Source organism: Gavialis gangeticus, unplaced genomic scaffold (assembly GCF_001723915.1).
Source record: "Gavialis gangeticus isolate Ggan-Ray unplaced genomic scaffold, GavGan_comp1, whole genome shotgun sequence".
NCBI classification, from domain to species: Eukaryota; Metazoa; Chordata; order Crocodylia; family Gavialidae; genus Gavialis; species Gavialis gangeticus.
In genome coordinates this window covers 174,875,355-174,895,406 of record NW_017728992.1, presented here as the reverse complement: position 1 = coordinate 174,895,406, position 20,052 = coordinate 174,875,355, and the positions used below count along the sequence as shown (strand labels likewise).

General features: G+C 41.6%; 1 protein-coding gene across 1 annotated transcript in view; it reads left to right on the top strand.

The window, feature by feature from the left end:
* Positions 1–20,052, top strand: part of CSMD3 (CUB and Sushi multiple domains 3) — an 80,942-nt gene that overhangs the window by 28,087 nt on the left and 32,803 nt on the right. The window contains exon 5 of the mRNA XM_019519442.1: positions 12,900–13,038. Within this exon, the coding sequence (XP_019374987.1) occupies positions 12,900–13,038 (139 nt within the window). The remainder of the gene's footprint in view (positions 1–12,899; positions 13,039–20,052) is intronic.

The window sequence follows — 20,052 nt, the reverse complement described above, 5'->3', positions numbered from 1 at the left end:
GACCCGGTCCCTGCTCAGAAAAATGGAGGCAAAGAAATTGTTAAATAGGTTAGCTTTGCTGTCTGGTGTGATGACCAGATTTCCTAGCGTGTCCTGCAAAGGCCCCATGTTACCTGGTACCTTCTTTTTGTCCCGTATATAATTAAAAAAGGACTTCTTTTTGTCCTTGATCTGGGTAGCTAATCCCAGTTCCATCTCTGCCTTGGCTTTCCTGACCGCCCCCTATAGCCCTGAGCAACAGAGGTATAGTTCTCCCTGGTAATGGCCCCTCCCTTCCATTGGGTGTACGCCTCCTTTTTAGCTAGGAGGCGTTCCTGGATGCTTTTGGTGAGCCATGGAGGCTTTTGCGCCCTCTTGCCCCCTTTGATCTGAGTTGGGATTACCTCCCTTTGGACTTGGAGGATCATCTCCTTAAGGAACGACCACTCTTCTCGGACACCTGACTCCCCTTCCCTCTGGGACCTCAGTGCCTCCCCAACTATTCTCCTTACCTCATTGAAATCCACCTTCCTGAAGTCCAGGGCTGCTGCCTTGCTGCAGGCTTTTGCTACCTTGTGCTGGATGGTGAATTCCAGCCGGCGATGATCGCTGTCGCCCAGGTTGTCGAGCACCCGCAGCCTCCTCACCAGGTCATCACCCATGGCCAGGACCAGGTCCAACAAGGCATCTCCCCTGGTGAGGTTGTGCACCTCCTGTGTTAGATGGAGGTCCTGTATCTCAGCTAGGAACCTACATGAGCAGTCAGACCTGGCTGACTGCTCTTCCCAGCAGATGTCTGAAAAGTTCAGGTCACCCATGATGACCACGTCCTTTGACCTAACTGCCTCCATGAGATGACTTAAGAATTCCCTTCTCTTAAGTATGTGATTGAATGAAGAATACTGCATAGTTTGTATAATATAATCAAAGTAGTCTTGGCAGGATGGTAACAAGGGTGACTGAGTCACATGGATAATAATATATGGGTATATTATTTAAATTTTTTTTTTATTTCGCTGCATCTAACTACTCATTTTACAAACTGAGTAACTATTTGTAATAGATACTAACCTTAAAAAGTTTATTTAATTCAGTGCAATCATTGATGTTCTCATTAAGCACTGGCAGTAATTCTTTGATTATGTTAATCATACATAAGCAGTACTGTCACTTTGATCTATTATGCAGTTTGTGGAGCTAGACGACACTACCAGTGAAAATAAAAACTGGTACATCCATTGGTATATGGAGAAGCTGAATTAATCTGGAAATATTTAAAAATTCTTAGCTGTATGCAAAACTGTCTCATCAAAGGGTAATCTGAGGCACTGATTGGGACATTCATTTGAATCCTAGATATTAGGGTTCCCTTTGATAGATTTGAATTGGATTTACTCAGTAGTTGCAAAATTAAATATATTTTTAGAAGTGAGGTTACAGATTAAAAACAAACAAAAAGTAGCTTTAAAAACAGAATTTTGTAGCCAGCAGTACAGCTGGTTTAGTTTGATAAGCTGATATGTTAATTAATCAGAGTTCATAAAAGAATATTAGTGTTCGGTATTAATCAGTTCAGTATGTATGATTGATGACTGACTGTATATAGTTATGAAATATAGGGTGAAATCTAATCTACTTGCATAAAACCCATCCTCTTTGCAGGTGACATATAGAAGGATCATAAATACAAATTTCACTCCTAAAACAGAGCTAGTAAGTAAGGCTATGAAGGTTTTCTGCTTAGATTTTTGTCTGCTTCCTCAGCATTTGAGCTGAAAATGCAGCCAAAGTTCAACTATATCCATTGTTCAGAGGGCTGGGCAATTAGAATCACACAGATATGGGACCCCTTGGCTCCTGTCACAAAAGGACCTTGTAAGATTTTGCCAGCTTGATTGAATGGCAGTTGCATCCATGACTTCTAATTTAGGTTCCATTGATATAGAGTGCTTGTCATGCTCCTCTGCAATCTGGTTGAGTAGGCTTTTTAAAAAAGAGCTGATGATGTGAACCTATAGAGTTTCCAATGCTAGTCAGTTCTGACCCCAGATGTTTACCAACTGTTGGTATCTGTTAGCATTTGGTTTAACTCATACCAACATACTAGCAGTTTTTGGCTCATCCCTTCCTAATTATCATGCATGGAAATAAATAGGGATTATTAAAGTTTATTTAAGGATTTTGATGTTTGGTATGGGTTCTTGTTTGTGTGAGAAGAGTTTGACTGATGACAGCTTCCATTAATCATATCCATCTAGGGTATTCTGTTTTCCTTTGTACATGTAAATGGCAGTTTTCTAGCTAGTTACCTGGGTGTTTTTGACTGCCCCTCTCTGCCATGGATGTGTAAGTGCCTGCCTATAGAACAAGTACACACAGTAGTTATATATCTACTAGTATCTACAAGTATCACTAGTCAGTTATATATTCAGCTCTGTGCCTAGTTGTGTATTAAGCTCTATGCCTGTACCTGAGCATAAGTGCTGGAAAAATGATTGGCTGTGGAAAAAGGCCATCCATGTTTCAACCCTAGTACCTGAAGTAACAGCATTTGCCCTGGAGGTATATTTTCTTGGCCTACCTTTCCCAGAGAAGATATGAACCTTGTCTCTCTTTCTTCCCATCACAACTCTCAAATTACCACTTCACATAGTAGGCATCCAGATGCTTTTCCAGTACTCCATTCAAAGATGACCTGTTGCACCCTACATTTTAGGCTGGGAGAGAGCGCCCTGTACTGGGGGAGGGGCAGGGTGGGGTCTGATGGGGTGTGGGGCACAGCTGCTTTCCACAGTAGCATCCATCTCTCCGAGCTACACACCCTCTGACTTGTTCTCTCCCTTCTATCTCTACATATCTTCTTTTGACTGCTCAGGGTGGAGTTCCCAAAGGAGCACTGTAGAGAGGCTTGAATAATGGTCCAGTGTAGTAGTTGAAGTACTTGGCCTAAGGTGCATGAAAAAAAAGTGTGACAGGGCGCCAGAGGCTCCTGTCACTTCCAGCAGAGTGTAGCAGGCCAAGCTGATGTGTGGGGCTACAGCAGAGGAGTGCAGGCTGGTCACAAGGCAAAGGAAAACCCTCATGTGGCTAGGGAGCCACAGAACTGGAAGGGGTCGAGTTCAGAAATATATAAGCCCAGGGCTGGAGGCAAAGTAGGCAGTCTGGCCCTGTATGCTGTAGGGAAAGAAGCTCCTGGGAGAGAGGAGTCCCATAGACAGTCCCATAGACACCCAAGCTACCCAGCTGGTTAGAGCAACTAAAAGGGAAGTATGGCTTGTGGTGCAGTATTGGCCTAAACATATTGGTAAAACATAGCTTGGAAAGTACTTTTCTTAGATTTATGTTTTACACTACAGGACTGGTATGTGGCTGTGGGGGTGGTCTGAAAGTCAGAGAGGCACCTGAGGGGCAGGCAACCTAGATCCTTGCCTGGGTCAGAGATCCCCAGGGGGCCGGGCAGCAGGCCTGTGTGAATAGGGAAGTATTCGATTTGGATTCAGATTTGGTGGATTCAGAGGACAGTGATTCAATTCGGTGATTCAAATCACTGTCCCCATTCGATCTGGCCAAATCAGAATCAGAGATTCAGTGCTGATTCAGCACTGGTTCAGAGATTCAGATCCACCTGGGAGAGGCAAGCACAGTCGAGGGCTGCTCGTCTGTCTGTGCCTGCCTCTCCCCAGGTAGGAGGAGCCATGGGAGAAGCCCCCATGGCTGCCCTGCCCATCCCTTGATCACCCCCCCGCCTGGCACTCATATGGCAGCTGCCCTATGGCATGGGTGCAGCGTATTTCTGCAGGGCATTGTGTGCTGCCTGGGAGCTGGGATGGCTCCGCGTCAGCCAGAGCCCAGCACCACTCAGCCCCAGTGGCCCCAGCTCCCACACAGCACCCGGCACCCTACAGATCCATGTTGCACCCACACCATGGGGAAGCTGATGTGCAGGTGCCAGGCTGGGTGTGTGATGGGGGGAGGGGCTCTGCCACAAGTCATCATAGGCCCTGATCCCACTTCTGCAGCTATCGAGTGTGGGGCATTTTTTTTCAATTGCTGGGATGCTGGGGCTGGGTTGGGGGCAGGCATCAGGGGCAGGGCCTGGCAGAAGCTGTACAGGGGGGCTCTGCTAGGAGACTCCAGAGCGTCTGCTGCATCCAGTGAGTGCGGGGCTTTTTTGTTTTGTTTTGTTTTGTTTTGTTTTGTTTTGTTTTAGGTGCCGAGAGGCTGGGGCTAGACAGGGGATGGGGCCAGCAGGGCAGCCATGGGGGCTTCTCCTGTGGCTCCCTCCACCCAGGGAGAGGCAGCCACAGCCAGAGGAGCTGTGGGAGAACCTGCAGCTGCTCGGCTGTGTGTGCCTTTCTGTGGTTGTTTTGAATCTCTGAATCTCTCTGAATCTTTTCCGAATTTATTCGGAGGCATCATATGTGATTCGGACTTTTTAATGGGTCTCCCGATTTGACTTGCATATTCAGGTGCCGAATCAGGCTGGATCGCCTCTGAATTGAATCAGTGGCTGAAGCTTTGCACAGCTGTAGGTGGAGAGCAGATTTGCCTGAGTCATAGAGCCCAAAGGGGTGTGGGGCCAACAGTCTGAGAGGGTCAAAACAAAGGGCACAAGATGAAAAGGCTGGGCTTCCTATAGTCCAAGAGGGCAAGACCAAAGGGACAAGGGATCTGGAGCCTGAGAGGGCAAGACCACAAGGCCAAGGGACCCAGAGCCTGAGAGAGTGAGACCAGAGGGCCGAGGGGCCCAGAGACTGAAAAGGCAAGACCAGAGGGCCCAGGGGCCTGGAGCTCAAGAAAGTAAGACAAAGGCTGAGGCTCAGAAGTCACGGTCTGGGGCAGAGGACCTCAGCTGAGGGGCACAGCCAGAGTAAGAGAGCCAAGCTGCAAGGCTGAAGTGCAGACAAAGGTTTGAGGCCTGAGAGTCCTAGTGCCACATTGGGAGCCAGGAGGCTCCCTCTGAATCTATATTGAGTGAGACCACTGAGGCATGGGTGTGCTTATGGGGGAGGTTGGAGGTTATAATTAACGCCCTTAATGCCATTTGGTGCCTGATGGCAGTACTTGTGCCAGTCAGGCATGTGAACCACAAGAAAGTTGATGGATTCAGGTGCTCTGAGACTCTGGGGCAGTCTTCTGCAATACTATAACTTTCATGAAGACGTACCAGGTGAGTTAGAAAAGGGAGGGTACCCTGAGGAGCCAGAGTGGGGCAGGAGTCACTTGGGCACCAGGAAGTGCCACAGCTGCTCTCAGGGCCAGTCATGCAACAGAAGGTTCAAATCTTTTGGTAAAAAGAGGAGCAGGGTCTAAAACCTGCATATCCTGCTTCTGAGCATATGCCTAATCACTAGGTTATTATGGTAAAATATGGGAAGACATCTTCTCGTTGTCTGTCTAGCATCTCTTAGTCACTGAATTCTGGCTGGTTATGTTTTTGTAACTTAGGTGCACTTACATGTCTAGAAAAGATGCACATGCAAAGTTCTATACATGCCCATCCAGTCCATAGGTGAGTACACATGCTCAGTTTGCATGCATGCACTTACACATCCACAGTGCACATGAATTAAAATCGCTATCTGCTCAAAAGTGGGTTTTTTTAACCCTTATACAGCTAGAAAACTATCATTTAGATACAGGAGGGGAAATAGAATTCTACCCCTAATGCTTCATATTTACCTGGCCAACCTGTGGTATGGACCTGATAGTCAACCACAATGGGGACTTTTAAGAACAAACAGACCTAACAGTTTGTATAAAAGAGGATGTAGAAAGAATCTTTTTGGCAAGATGACTAGAATATTTTATTTTTAAAAAAGTGCAAATCATTTGACGATCAGCCCAGAACCCCATCTGTAGCTGTGAAAATGAAGGACTCCTGGGTCTCAGAAATCAGCTTGTAGTTGTGGATAACAAATAAAAAATTCTACTGAATCATGTACTGCAGTCAACAGAATCGGGGGAGGAGACATAGAGATAGTGAGAGCATTAAAAATATATATATTATTCACAGCTTCCCAACGTTAAAACAAAGAAAAAAAATCTCTTTCAATTGTATTTAACCATGTTATACAAATACTACATTATGCTATTGTAGGTATACTAAGGATAGCAATAGGTATTGTGTATGCATGATTGTTTTCTGGAGCCAATCATCAGATTCAAGTTAAGAGTTTCCTGTAAATTTTGTGAGAAAACGCTGATTTGCACAAGTTTGACAAAATTGTATTCAATCGATGGTCATACATTGGCTTACAATAATACCATCTGGTGTTCCTTCTCTTGTTGATTTATTATTTTCAGTTTATAGTCTCCATATGTGTTGTGAATTTATAATCTCCATATGTGTTATGAATATGTATAGATGGTTATAAACACTACAATGTAGTAAAAACCAAAAGCTATGGTATTAACTCAATAGTTGCTGATGCCCAGCAATATTCAAATACCATTCATATTGGATAGTAAAATAAGGTAAAGCCAGCACTAGGGTTAAGAGTAAGGCATATAATAGTAAGTGTAACAGTGCCTTGTAGTGTTAAGACAATAATGTTTTGTCATATTTCTGAAATATATAGTTTTGAACCTAGTACAAGGCTATATAATATAAAATATCCTGTTGACAACAGTCATCCCTGTAACAGAAAACTTCTCTTTTTTTAAAGAATATTGGTAACAAACAGTCACATTGCAGCTTTCACTGTCCAGTTCTTAACTATTTTATAAAGACCAGCGTATACCTCTCTTTATACACATATATGAAAAACTTGCAAAAAGCAGTAGAAGAAATAGACATTATAGAATCAAGATGCATTGACATTCTGCGGGGGAGATTGAGAAAAACACATATGCGGCAGAATCTGTTGTAGAGCCAAGATCTATGAACATGTCCAAGACTTTCCAACCCCTTTACAGTATAAATGAAGCCTAGTGCCCTAAACCATTGCAGATGGCACTCTTAGCATAAATATCCACCGAAAGAGCGTTGACACAGTGTAATGCAGTTTTGTTGTTGCTGCTGCCTGTTAATGAGATACTTCTGTCTGTTCTGTCAAGATAGGTAATTACTTGACCTTAAGAGCCAAAGTGTTTATTTACTTAATGGTAATTAAAAACACCACAAATAGAAGTCATTCTGTATTTACCCAAATACTAAGGTGACTTTGAATTTAAATTTATCCTAAATGTGTTCTCCCTTACCACTAGGGTGAGGGAAGCAGCAGCAAGGGGGCAAGAAATAGGGGAAAGCAGCAGTTGGGGAGGTTACAGGATGCCTGTTCCCTGCCCCCCTGCACCCAGTGACTGCAACCCAACTTTGCAACTTGTCCCACCTCTCCTGTCTCCTGTCCCCACCCGATGCCTGCCCCCTTCTTTGTTTCTCCTTTTTGATCCATTCAACCTATTTTCACTTTTAACAGCAATGCCCCTCCTTTCCTTTCCCAATCATTTATTCCTTTTTATTTAGACAGGAAGGTAGTTAGCCCTGCTAGTATGAAGTCAGGCAGAAGACCAAGTAGAGGTGTACCTTAAGACTAACTGAATCAGAAATGCATAAGCTTTAATGAACAAGAGTTCACTTCATCAGATGCTATGAAAGGACTTACAGAGAACAGGCTGTCAACTAGAAATTGAATATGAAAGACAGAGAAGGAGGTAGGTGGGGGGTAGTGTTGAAAGAGGCAAACAACTAATAAATCCAAAGGGATAAAAAGATCAAAAAAATTAATCCAGGTAATAAGATAAGAATCTTCTAGACCATGCTTTTTAAACCATACTCATTACAATCTGTTCTGTGAATTATTTCTTTTTCTGCAACTTTGTGTTCAAAGCAAAGTCACATTATTTAAAAGCAGCTATTCTGAGGTCAGCGATGGAAAATCCAGGGAAGTTAAAGTGTTCTGCCATAGGCTTTTGCATCTTATGATTTGAGTTCAGTTTGGTGTCCCTTTATTCTTTCTCAGCTGATCCTGGCTTGGTTGATTTGGGTGTTGTACTTCTGCTCTGCAAATCAACTCATAGCATCTGATAAAGCAGGCTGTAGCCTACAAAAGGGCAGGCACTCACCATGCCTTCAATATAGAGTAAACTTACTTTGAATATTTTACTTAGGGTCTCTTAACTATCTCATAGGGAAGTTGTTCCATTGACTGTAATGGGAACTGAAAAATGCCCATCCTTAAGACCAGCTTAAATACAGTAGCATTGTAGCTATGCTCTAACTTCTACAGTGGTACCTCAGATGATTTCCTCGTGGTCTTCATTTCTCTTGCATGTGCCCCTTTTTATTTTGTGTAACTGGTACATATAAGCTTTTTGGTTATAAGCCAGATGTTTTTGTTCACGTGTAGAAACAAGAGTTGGGTTTAGTGCCTGTATTCAAAAAGTCCTGCACTCTGTGAAGCATATGACAACCCTTTTTTTGTTTGGTTGTTGTTGGGTTTTTTTGCTACATCTTATTTAATGAAAAGCTGTATTTAGATTTCTAAAAAAATAAAAGCATGTTGAAGGGAAGTCTTTTTTTCTGCTCTGATATATGTGCATATGAACATTTACAACTTCTGGGCCAAATGAGAGGAGAGGTGAAAAACTCAGCATTGCACTTACAAAGTTTACATTTCCATTTTCATATTATCTTTTTTTCCTTGAAACTCAACAATGCCTGCTCAGGAGGAAATGGACAGTGGATGCCTCTGGTAGGCTCTAAGATTAAGTCCCCTTTAAGGAACTTTTCTTTTCAAGTTTAGAGGGTAATTAATGAGATAAAATGCCATATTTGCTCTTATCCAAGACAAAGTTTATTTCCCCACTCAGCATGCAGGGGAGGAGCAGGTATGGGGGAGGTAGGTCACAGGGAGGAGCAGAGGGTGGGGGAGGCAGGCTGCACAGGAGAGCAGGTGGTGGAGGAGTCAGTGGGGCAGACAAAGGCACAGCAGGAAAGAGATGGGCATGCAGGAGAGGCAGTGGAGGCCAGAAACAGGCACAGAGAGGCAGGCAACAGGAAGGCACATGGCAAGGGCAGTGCTTGGCATGGGACAGCCAATAGGGGGACAAGCACAGGCATGGCGAGACAAGGGGCAGGGATCTGGCCTCTTGCCCTCTGCCATTGCCTTCCCTGAAACAGCAGTCAGGGAGATGACCTTCCACAAATTATAGTCTATACATGGAAAATTATAACAAATTTATAAGTTTCCAAATCTAATTAATTGGGCAGGGAGGTCATCTTAAATTCAAAGTTACCTTGGATTCCGATAAATATCTTAATTCCTTCTTTCTTGCTCTAGTAGAACTTACTGAAGTCCTGAATATGATGCAGTGCTTAAGTCACTCTTTGGCCAGATGTTTTGGAGAAGTGTTAATCAAATCACATACCCTACTTACTTCCTACTTCTTTCCTTATGTTAATGATTAGTCAGCTGTATGTCCCCCTTTACAAAAACAAACAGAAGATGTGTGTAGGGTTGCTCATTTTCCCCCTATTTAAACTATTTTATTTTAGAAAATTGGGTTTTGATCAATAATAATAATAATAATAATTGGAAAATGATTCTTTCCTATAGAAACTCTCAACTGAAAAGTTTCAGGATTTTTGCAGCCGCAGCTTTATTCAGAATGGAGGCAGCTTTGGAAAAGGGGCCTCATGCCGTAAGAGATGGGGTCCTGCCCCAAACAATAGATTTTTCTTACATTTATACACTTTGGTTTATACTCATTAACATTCACTCCACCTCTGTCCCACCTTCTGTTCCACCCATTTCTCCTCCCCTCTCAAGCTCCACCTTTGTTTACTGTTTGCTTCATTAATACGGACTTGCCTATGCATTTCATTCATTTACATGTCTTTTTGCTATAAGTGCATGTCTAAGACCTTGACTCCTGCTCTTCGGTCAATGGGCGGACTTTGACCAAAACCTGGAAGCTTCTGGAGGCTTCTTTACCAATCACTCTTTACCTTTTTGCATATGTTCATCTTGGATTCTGTTACCAATTATGTGTTGTTTTTCACATTCCAGTCGTTTTTTTGTCTCAGGTTATACCATCTTCCACCTTTTTGGGGCCCCTGTATCTTATCTTGTTCCTCGCTGTAGCTTATGCTGGCTTAGCATAAGCATTCATAAGTAAAATCTGGTTGCCTAAGCATCTTGCAGTATATTTTTAATATATCATTCTGCCTTGTGGTTAGCAGCTCTGCTATGCCACAGGTCATGCCTTTATTCAGCTGCAAATCCAGTGCTCCCTACTAATCCAAATTATTGTCACCCTAACAAAATCAATGTGCAGTAACTTGCACTACTGCACAGTAATGCTGGTACTTGGATTTTTAGTGACACTTACCATGCAGTAGCATATTAGCACCATTAGCATCATTTTTTGCCCTGCATGCTACTGTGCAGTGTTATTAGGCTAGGGCGCAGTTAGCACTCATCTGTTTAGGGGCCTTAGAGATTAATTAAGTCCTGGCCAGAAGTCATTGTTCAGTAACATATGAATCACCAGCTGAGAACTATACAGTTACCTGTATTTTAGATTAGTCTTCAACTAATCCATTTTAATTTAAAATAAAGCAATTATTAAAATAGCACAACTAGCAACAATTGTTACAGAATCAACTGGGCTGGGTTTTCTTAAGACTTCCAGGCTATAAGTATTTAAATGAGTAAAACATTTCATTTTTTTGTCAAATACATTAAGAATTATTTCATCCCAGGAGGATGTAATTAAGATAAAGCTTTTTGAAATGAAGCGTTGCAACCAAGAAAAATAAATCTCCTCATGTTGCTTTTGAGGGAGGAATATTCAGAGATCAGTTGCTTCTTTAATTGCGTTATGAGCAGGGTAGGGTGATTTTTGATTCGTTAATACTATTTTTAAAAGAAAAAACAGATACATAAAATATGCTTATTTTACCATATTGAATAATCATTAAATGCCTTACAGTCATTCTAGCCTTATAATCATTCTAGCCTTACAGTGGCCTTTTAATTTGGCAGACTAGCATAATTATTTTTTTATCTATTATAGATATGTTAACAGCTATAATGACAGAATTTCTATATTGCTTGAATTTTAGAAAAGTCATTGAATGTCATTGCCTCTAAAAAGGGAAAATCAGATTTCCATGAGAAAAAGTGTGGAAACTCAGGATGAATGATTTTATTTTTCCAGAACTCCACAGGGAAAGATGATCTTACCTAAGCCTCTGAGGATTCATGTGTTTATCTTCACATGCATGTGTAGATTCATTGCATTTATGAACAGGAGCCACCAGTGCTATGAACATGAGTCACCCGTGCTATGAACATGAGCCACCAATGCAATGCTGTAGCTGGCAGAGCTAATCAAACACTGGTATGCATCTACCGATGCATTTTGAACAAGACTAAGGATGTCATTCTCCCATTTTACTCAGCCTTGGTGAGACTGCAACTAAAGTACTGCATCCAGTTCTGGGCCCTGCACTTTTGGAAGGATATGAAGAAACTTGAGAAAATCCAAAGGAGGGCCATGTGCATGGTTAGAGGTCTAGAGAGCAGGTCATATGAGGAGAGGTTGAAAGACTTGGGACTGTTCAGCCTGGAGAAGAGAAGGACTAGATGGCAGCCTAGAAGTATATTAGGGGTGTACATCAGGGCCTGGGGGAACATCTGTTCACCAAGACACTCCAGGGGAAGACAAGAAACAATGGACACAAACTGATGGACGATCACTTTAGATTGGACATAAGGAAAAACTTCTTTACAAGTCAAGTATCAAAGATCTGGAACAGACTCCTCCTAGAGGTGGTACAGTCACCGATTCTGGCAATCTTCAAAAAGCGTCTTGACGCCCACCTTGATGGGGTCATCTGACCCCAGCAGTCTTTCCTGCCCAAGTGCAGGGGGGCTAGACCTGATGTTCTTGTGAGGTCCCTTCCTGCCCCAACATCTATGAATCTATGAATTAAGTGAAACTATTTACATGCATAATTAAGTACCTATATAAATGAATGTAAGGGTTGGAGCTAACAAATCTAGTTATGCTGCTTCATAAATCATTGATCTTTCTATCTGGGTTGATAACTTGCTCACTTAGGATGGGACACCATTGTTCTTTTGACTCCATTCAGCATCTCACATAAAAATAATTTAGACATCAGGTATCATTTTTTCTTGGCTTCATTGCCAGTGACTTCTATCATTGGTTGCTTGCTCCTCTCACCTTACATTTATCTGATGGGTCAGAAGATATAGTCCATGTAGTGGTAAGTGAATCTTAAAAGCTTTGGATATATGGTCAATTAGTAATGGAACATTTTTGATTTTCACATGGTGCAGAAACTAACAAAATCTTTGGATTTTCAAAAAACTGAAAAGCTTTCTAGAGGCATTTCTGACAAATTTCTGGTAATAGATTATATATATATACATATACATACATACATACATACACACACACATATATATATGTATATATATATAGAGAGAGAGAGAGAGAGATTACAATTTCAGTCCTGATTCAATTGAAACATTAGTATTCATGGATTCTGTTGGTTCTGCTGTTTTATTACTCAGGTATATCTAAGAATAATAAAATATATATGAAAAATGGTTTACAAACATTAACTAGCCCTTTGAGGAGGGCAAGTATACCTTTTACATGAATGGAGAAATGAATTGAAAAAAATCAAGTGCTCTAGGTTTATGTCAGACATGAAATTAATATTCAGTAGTTTGTGGTACTTTGTCCAACCATTGCATTAAGTTCATAGCAGCATCATGACATAATATACCCTGAAAATCTTGTAACTGGCCTGACTAAAAGTATGTAGCATATCTCTCTTGAGGTGGCTATGGTGGTTGCAATGATGATGATAATGATAATGATGATGATTGTGAAATACAAGTCTCCATTGTTATTTTTCCCCTATTGTTCTCTTGTAGCTCCATGTGGTGGGCATTTTTCATCTCCCAGTGGAGTAATCCTCTCTCCCGGCTGGCCTGGCTACTATAAAGACTCCTTGAATTGTGAGTGGGTGATTGAAGCTGAACCAGGACACTCTATCAAAATTACATTTGAAAGGTCTTGATTAATGTTTTTCTTATTTGATACTTTCCAATGTTATTCATAAGCAGGTGTTTATTTTCTCTGTCATAAAATGCATTTATAGTTGGATATTAGTAGTCAGGATGGGGGTTGAGTTAGTAAGAATTCTGAAAGCATCTAGGCCCAGGTACAGACACTACACTTTTACCAGCATAAGTGATCAGAAACTGGTCTATACTCATAATAGAACAGAAGTTCAGCACACAAAACTGGTCTTTACCTGTAACAGGGAAGAAGTTCAGTATCCATAGACTGGTTTAAAAATGGTGGAACCTGCTCTAAGATTTGCTGCTCCCCACAAAAGGTTGAATGTGTGTTCTGTTCGCTCCCAATCTAAATTACACCATTTATAGAAAAACCAAGTCACTTATATTAATTCTGTCCTGAGGTTTTTGAGTGCCTGTACCTATCCAAGGTGTCTTCAGAGAATAAATACCTTTAGGTTTTTGAGGCACTTGTGTTTCTGCTATATTTAAGGGTTTGGGGGGTTTCTATCCTTATTTATTTATGGGAGACAGTGTACCACAGTTTAAACTTTGTGTCTCAGAAACCTATTGTTTAGTTTGTTGATAATGTATTGCTCCAGCTGAGCTATTCTTCTGCACCCTTTTCTCTATGTTTTTTTCTTTACTCATGGAGGGGGTGGAGGGAGGAGCGAGAGAGGGAGAGAGACAGAGAGCAAAATACCTCCAGTTATGTTTTAATTGGTTTCTGAAACACTAATCCTCTAATAAGGCCCACTTGAGGATAAGGGTCTGCCTCCACAGATCCCATTTCAGGATTATATCTAAAAAAGCAGTGCCAGTGTTTGATGGCACTGACATGAAGAAGTTAGACTTCATAGTATCAAAGCTCTATTAATTAGGAAACTTTAAGAGAGCATGAGTGTGGAACCTATAAATTATTTAAACATAAAAGTGTATAAAATTATACATAATTATATCTTTTATAAATGGAATATCTGCACTTTTTGTTCTGAATATTCCCCCAATCTTCAGCTTTTCAATTCCTCTCAACATATTTAATGAAACCTCAACTCAGACTCAGTGGCATCAGGTTTTCACACACTGTGAGAATCTGAAGTAATGAATTCTGGGTCAGACAACCAAGCACTTGTGCGCAGAAGGCAGACACACTGTGGATGAATCTCTCTCTTATTACAGAGAGATGCAGAGCTCAACACCCCTTTTTATTCTTGGCCCCAAAGCTGCAGTGCTGAAGAGAAGTTTGAAATCCATGTTGGGTGAAGTGTGGGCAAAATCACTCCCACTACCTCCTCACAGTGACAAAGGAAGTTGCTAGAAGATCATTCATGCCTTTTGTTTGCAGTCCATTATATTAAAGAAAAAGTAAACAGACTACTTGAGATGGTGCCAAAATCTTTCTTTAATGTTTAATCTTAAATAAGATAACTTTTAAAACAGAAAGATCTGTGGGCATATTTGAGGTTATAAGGACACAGGAATCGGGTAAACAGAAGTTCACTAGCATAGGTGGTGTTGAGAAATTCTGAGGGTGCACTCCCATGCCATGTTCATGCTTTCTATTTTGGGAGAGCCTGAAAGCAGTAATAGGGCATTCACTTAGGACTCTTTAAAGCTGTCCACACTGCCTGTATTAGTCTCTGCCTGCTGAATTCAGTTAATTTAAGTCATAGGACTTTCTAGGCTGTTTGTAATAATGATAGAATCAATATGATTTAAATATGGTTGCTTATATTGCTCTTCAAAAATACTTCTTGTGCCAAAATTTCTTAGGATTATGTTTAGCTCAACAGTTGTTTTTAGGGGGGCAAGTTTAAAAGCCTATTTAAGTTATAGTAATGAAAAACTATAGTAGTAGAAAACACAAATTAATCAAAATGCTTCAAATCAATTTAAACTCAAGTTTTACCCTATGCTTCTTGCAATTCATACATTGTCTCATATTAGGAAACTGAAGTACTAAGCGTATTCCACCCATAGGCATAATTGGTATAATTGGTATTCCTCCTCCTCTATATATTGGCCTTCAGAATTGTCCAGAAAGTGTCAAGGATACTGTAAGTGGGACCATTTTTCTGCTACACCATCTTATATTGGGGAGCACATAAGGCCCTGGATGATGCAGGTACAATGTCTGTAGTCCCCTGTAGTACTACTTTGTTCCTCCCTCCCTCTGGTGTCTTTCTGGCTCCTTTTCCAATCTGCAGTAAACCAGTGGATTCTGGTTATTACTGTGAACCACAACTATTTCGTTTGGTTTCCTACCCACTTCAAATCCCCCTTCTCCATCTCTTTTCATCATGTACCCTTTTTGTTTAAGGTATTCTTCCTGCCAGTTCTGAGGATTGTAGAAAAAAAATCCCCATCATCTCATAGAGAAGGGATTTTACAGCAGTTTCTGGTTTGGGTTAGGACAGTAGGCTGGCATTCCTTTTTAAACTTAAGAAAGATCAATGGTTTCATTTGCAAGCTCAAGTTCATTTTGATCTCATTAGCAGCCTCTCTTGAAAGGATAGTATGATGGCCAGGTTCACATGTATCCTTTAACAAGATGCTTATGTCCATATTACTGTCAGACCTTCACAGAAAATATCTTCAGTTTGTATTGGCTCAGGTCCATTATCAGTACAAGGTTTGACCTCTTGAAGGCTCCAAGAATCTTCATCAGTGTTGTCTTGGCAGTAACCGAATATCTCAGATGGCAAACAGTCGCTATCATTCTCTAGCTGGATGACTGGGTGATAAGAGGGGCCTTCTGAATAGTGAAAGAGACCTCTTCTGAAAAAGCAGGACAGAGACTACACACTCTGGGACTGCTAGTAAACCAGCTCTTCCATACTTTGGGCTGTTGATAGATAAATATTAAATATGACCCCCACACCAATGTATGAATTCATGAGAGCATCTTACGACTCTGACTGCAGTAGCTCATGCTCCATGGGAATGTTACATTTGGCCAGCAGTACATATCTGCCTCCCAGTTCTTAGCTAAGAGTTTCATCCCTCTTAGCGAAGAGATTTATCCCTAACTAAACTACCCCAGTCAACTGTCTGTCTAACCTGCTTTTGAAAATTGCCAGTGATGGAGATTCTGCAACTTCTCCAGGTAGCCTGTTTCAGTGTTTGCCTCTCCTCATAGTCAAGAAGTTCCTTCTAATTTCCAACCTAAAATTCCCCTACTAAAGCTTGAGGTCTTTGTTCCAAGTCCTGTCCCCTACAGCCACAGGAAAAGGTCATCTTCATCATCTCAGGATCACTTTGTACAGATCAAGACAGATAGTACTACCATGGTGTTTTACCTCAACAGACAGGATTGAATAAGTGTCACCCACATATGCATTGTAATGGTATGTCTCTGCAGTGGTACATCTGTCATGAACCACATCTAAACTGACAATTCATCTTAGAAAGAACATTTTCAATATGGGGTTGGTTAAGTATTGGAAGAGGCAGTCCATAGAGGGTGTAGACATTTTTAAGAGTAGATTAAGCAAACACTTGACTGGGATGGTTTAGTCATGGATGATTCTGCCTTAAGTAGAGGAGTGGACTAGATGATCTCCTACTTGCCTATGATTCTGTGATCTTCCCACTCCCAAAATACCAAGACAGACTGTGATTGGGAGTTCAAAAACTGTGTTCTACAGCTTATCTTGCTAGATTGGGGATACTTCAAAATAGATTTGTTTTTATTGAACATCAACATGAAATGACAGCCCTCCTGTTCCAGAAGAGGCTTCAGCCTGTGCTCTCTGCCTAACTTGTTTCTTATCTACTACATGTAAATCTTACTGTATGCTTTCTTGTCTACACACACATCTTCCTCTCTTGGTGCTCCCAAAGGTCAGACTAGACTTGGCTGAATAATGCTGCTAGCCCATGTAACTTATAAAATTTTGGTAACAGGTTTCTTCTGATGTCTGTGAAGGGCCCCGAATTGCTTTTCTTGGTCCCAGATCTCCTTTCCTAGGACAGAGGAACAGTGATTGATCCAAATCTGCATATCCTTCATGTCACGGACTGGATGCTAGATGGTTATTTGTTTTATCACAGAGAGCAAGAGAGATCCCCATTCACAGCAGAAATAATTCCACTACACTTACATTTACATTTAGAGGTTGGCAGTAATCTCTGTCCTGATCAATCTTCCACCCAGACCATATTGGAATATCTCTTGGAGTTTAAAAGCATAGAATGAACTACAAACTTAAGCAAAGTGCATCTTCGTAGTTTCATAGTTTCATAGTTTCATAGTTTCTAGGGTCGGAAGTTTCTTAGTTTCATAGTTTCTTGGACCACCATCCTTCTTTGGGTGGCATGCATTCTCCCACCCAACAGTCTTGAGATTCCTGAAGGTCTTAAGTGATGTTTTTCACATTATGGAACATCCTATTGCACAACAAGACCTAAATTTGATCTTCATATCTATGTGAAGGTGTTATAATTCTGCGTTTCTTGTTCCATCATTCCATCTTTCTTTATAGCAATTATTTTCACAAGGAGGGTGGTGAGATCCAAAATGTTGTGATGAATCATCAGTGTGTGGTGTTTTACTAGGACATAGAGTCTCTAAAAATACACCCCAGTTTTTACTCTAGGTGGCTATGGAATTCCACCTTGGTCCACAAATCAACTTACCAGAGTTCTTTCTCTTAGATCTTATTCTTCATGAGTTGCGATGTCATTACAGTTGCATGACATAAAAAGAGATTTACCCTTCTACTGATTGAGGACAAAGCCCTATAGAAAGTTTCAAAAAGCTATTTTGCTTCTTTAGCTGAGAGATCAAGGGGTGCAGTGATACCAACACAGAGACCATACAAATGGCTACAGGACTGTATTAAGCTGTGTTATTAGACTGCCAAGGAGGGACTACCATCTATATATACAAGGTATGCTTCCAAACAGCAGGCAATTGTAGTCGCATCCCTGTGCAGTGTGACATCCTTAGGACAGCCACTTGGAAATCAGTAATCACCTCTACACCAAGCTCTGTGTAGTTGCTGATGCCTCTCAGACAGACACTGCATTTGGTAAGGTGGTCCTTTAGTCATTGTTTGCCTAGGAGATTCTGAGAACCCCTCCTGCAGGAAAGTACTTATAGTTTTGAGGCTGTCTATGGTTACTACGTACATATGAGCAATCATTTAAAGGACAAAAAAAGTAATTTTCAATTAACAAGAGTGCTTTGGAATGTGTTACCTTTATGGAAATCTGCAGCCCACTCTTTCACTTCTTCTTTGGAGTCACACAAGATACAGGACTATGCTGTAGAGAGAGAAATGAGAAGCAGAAAATGTGCCCCATAGATTTATAGGATCATAGATTGTAAGGCCAGAAGGGACCTGAGAAGATCATTGGGTCCAGCCCCCTGCACCAAGCAGCAAAGATAATTGGGGTCAGGTGACCCCAGCAAGGTGACTGCTTAGTCTCCTCTTGAAGATTTCTAGGGTAGGTGATTGCATCACCTCTGGAGGGAGCTTATTCCACAGTCTTGACACCTTGACTATGAAGAAGTTTTTCTTAATGTTGAGCCCAAATTGATCTTTCAGGAGTTTGTGGCCATTACTCCTGGTCCTCCCCTTGGGTGCCCTGGTGAACAGTTGCTCACTGAGCCCTTGATGTACTCCCCTACTGTAGTGGTAAGCTGTTACATGGGTCCCCTATCAGCCATCTTTTCCTCAGGCTGAAGAGTCCCAGAGCCCTCAGCCTTTCCTCATATTGCTTGCCTTTTAAGGCTCTGATCATATGGGTGGCTCTTCTTTGGACTCTCTCAAGCTTGTCCACATCCTTGTTAGAATGTGGTGCCCAGAACTGGACACAGTACTCCAGCTGCAGTCTCACCAGTGCTGAGTAGAGCGGAAGAATCACCTCCTTGGTTTTGCTGGAAATGCATCGATTGATTCATGCCAGAGTATTATGTGCCCTACTGGCTACAGCATCACACTGCTGGCTCATATTCATAATGTGATCTGTTTTTACCCCCAGTTCCCTTTCATTTGTGTGCTAGTCAGTTTATTGCAGCCTGTAGGTGTGTCAGGGGTTGCTCGTTTGGAGGTGGAGCACTTTACATTTCTCAACATTCAACTTAATCAGATTCCCATCCACCCAACTTGCTAATCTGTCTAGGTCCGCCCGTAACGGTAGCCTATCTTCAAGCATGACCACACTTCCCCATAACTTGGTGTCGTTCATGAACTTGGCCATTGAGCTCTTAACCCCCACATCCAAATCGTTAATAAAGATGTTAAAAAGTACTGGACCGAGCACTGACCCCTGCGGGACACCACTTCCTACTTGTCACCAGGATGGCACAGTTCCATTCACTACAACTCTCTGGGTTTTATCCTGCAGGCAGTTTCTCACCCACTTGACTGTCTCAGACTTAAACCCACAATTCACCAATTTTCTTGTGAGGATATTGTGGGATACTAGATCAAAGGCCTTTTGGAAGTCAAGATATACAATGTCAACCTTCTGTCTCATGTCCAGGTGGCTCATTACCTGGTCATAGAAAGAGATGAGTTTGGTAAGGCAAGACCTGCCCATGACAAAGCCATGCTGGTTGTCATTTAGAATCTTACCTTCTGCAAGCTTATCGCAGATAGACTCCTTGATGAACTTTTATAGGATTTTCCCCATGATCAAAGTTAGTCTGATTGGCCTATAGTTACCCGGGTCCTCCTTCCTGCCCTTCTTGTGTATGGGCACAACATTGGCCCTCTTCAAGTTCTCAGGGACTTCTCCAGAGTGCCATGAGTTGTGGAAGAATTTCACCAGGGGATCTGCAATGACTTTAGTCAGCTCCTTCAGCACTCTCGGATGAAGATCATCTGGTCCTGTTGACTTGTATATGTCTAATTTTATTAAATGGTCATACACCATTTCTATAGCAATAGGAGGAAGGTGATTATTCCTACTATTACTCATCCTCTACTCTACCTAGCATGGTTTTCCCCTTGGTCCAGTGAAAGACAAAGGCATAGTAGTCATTCAGGAGTTCAGC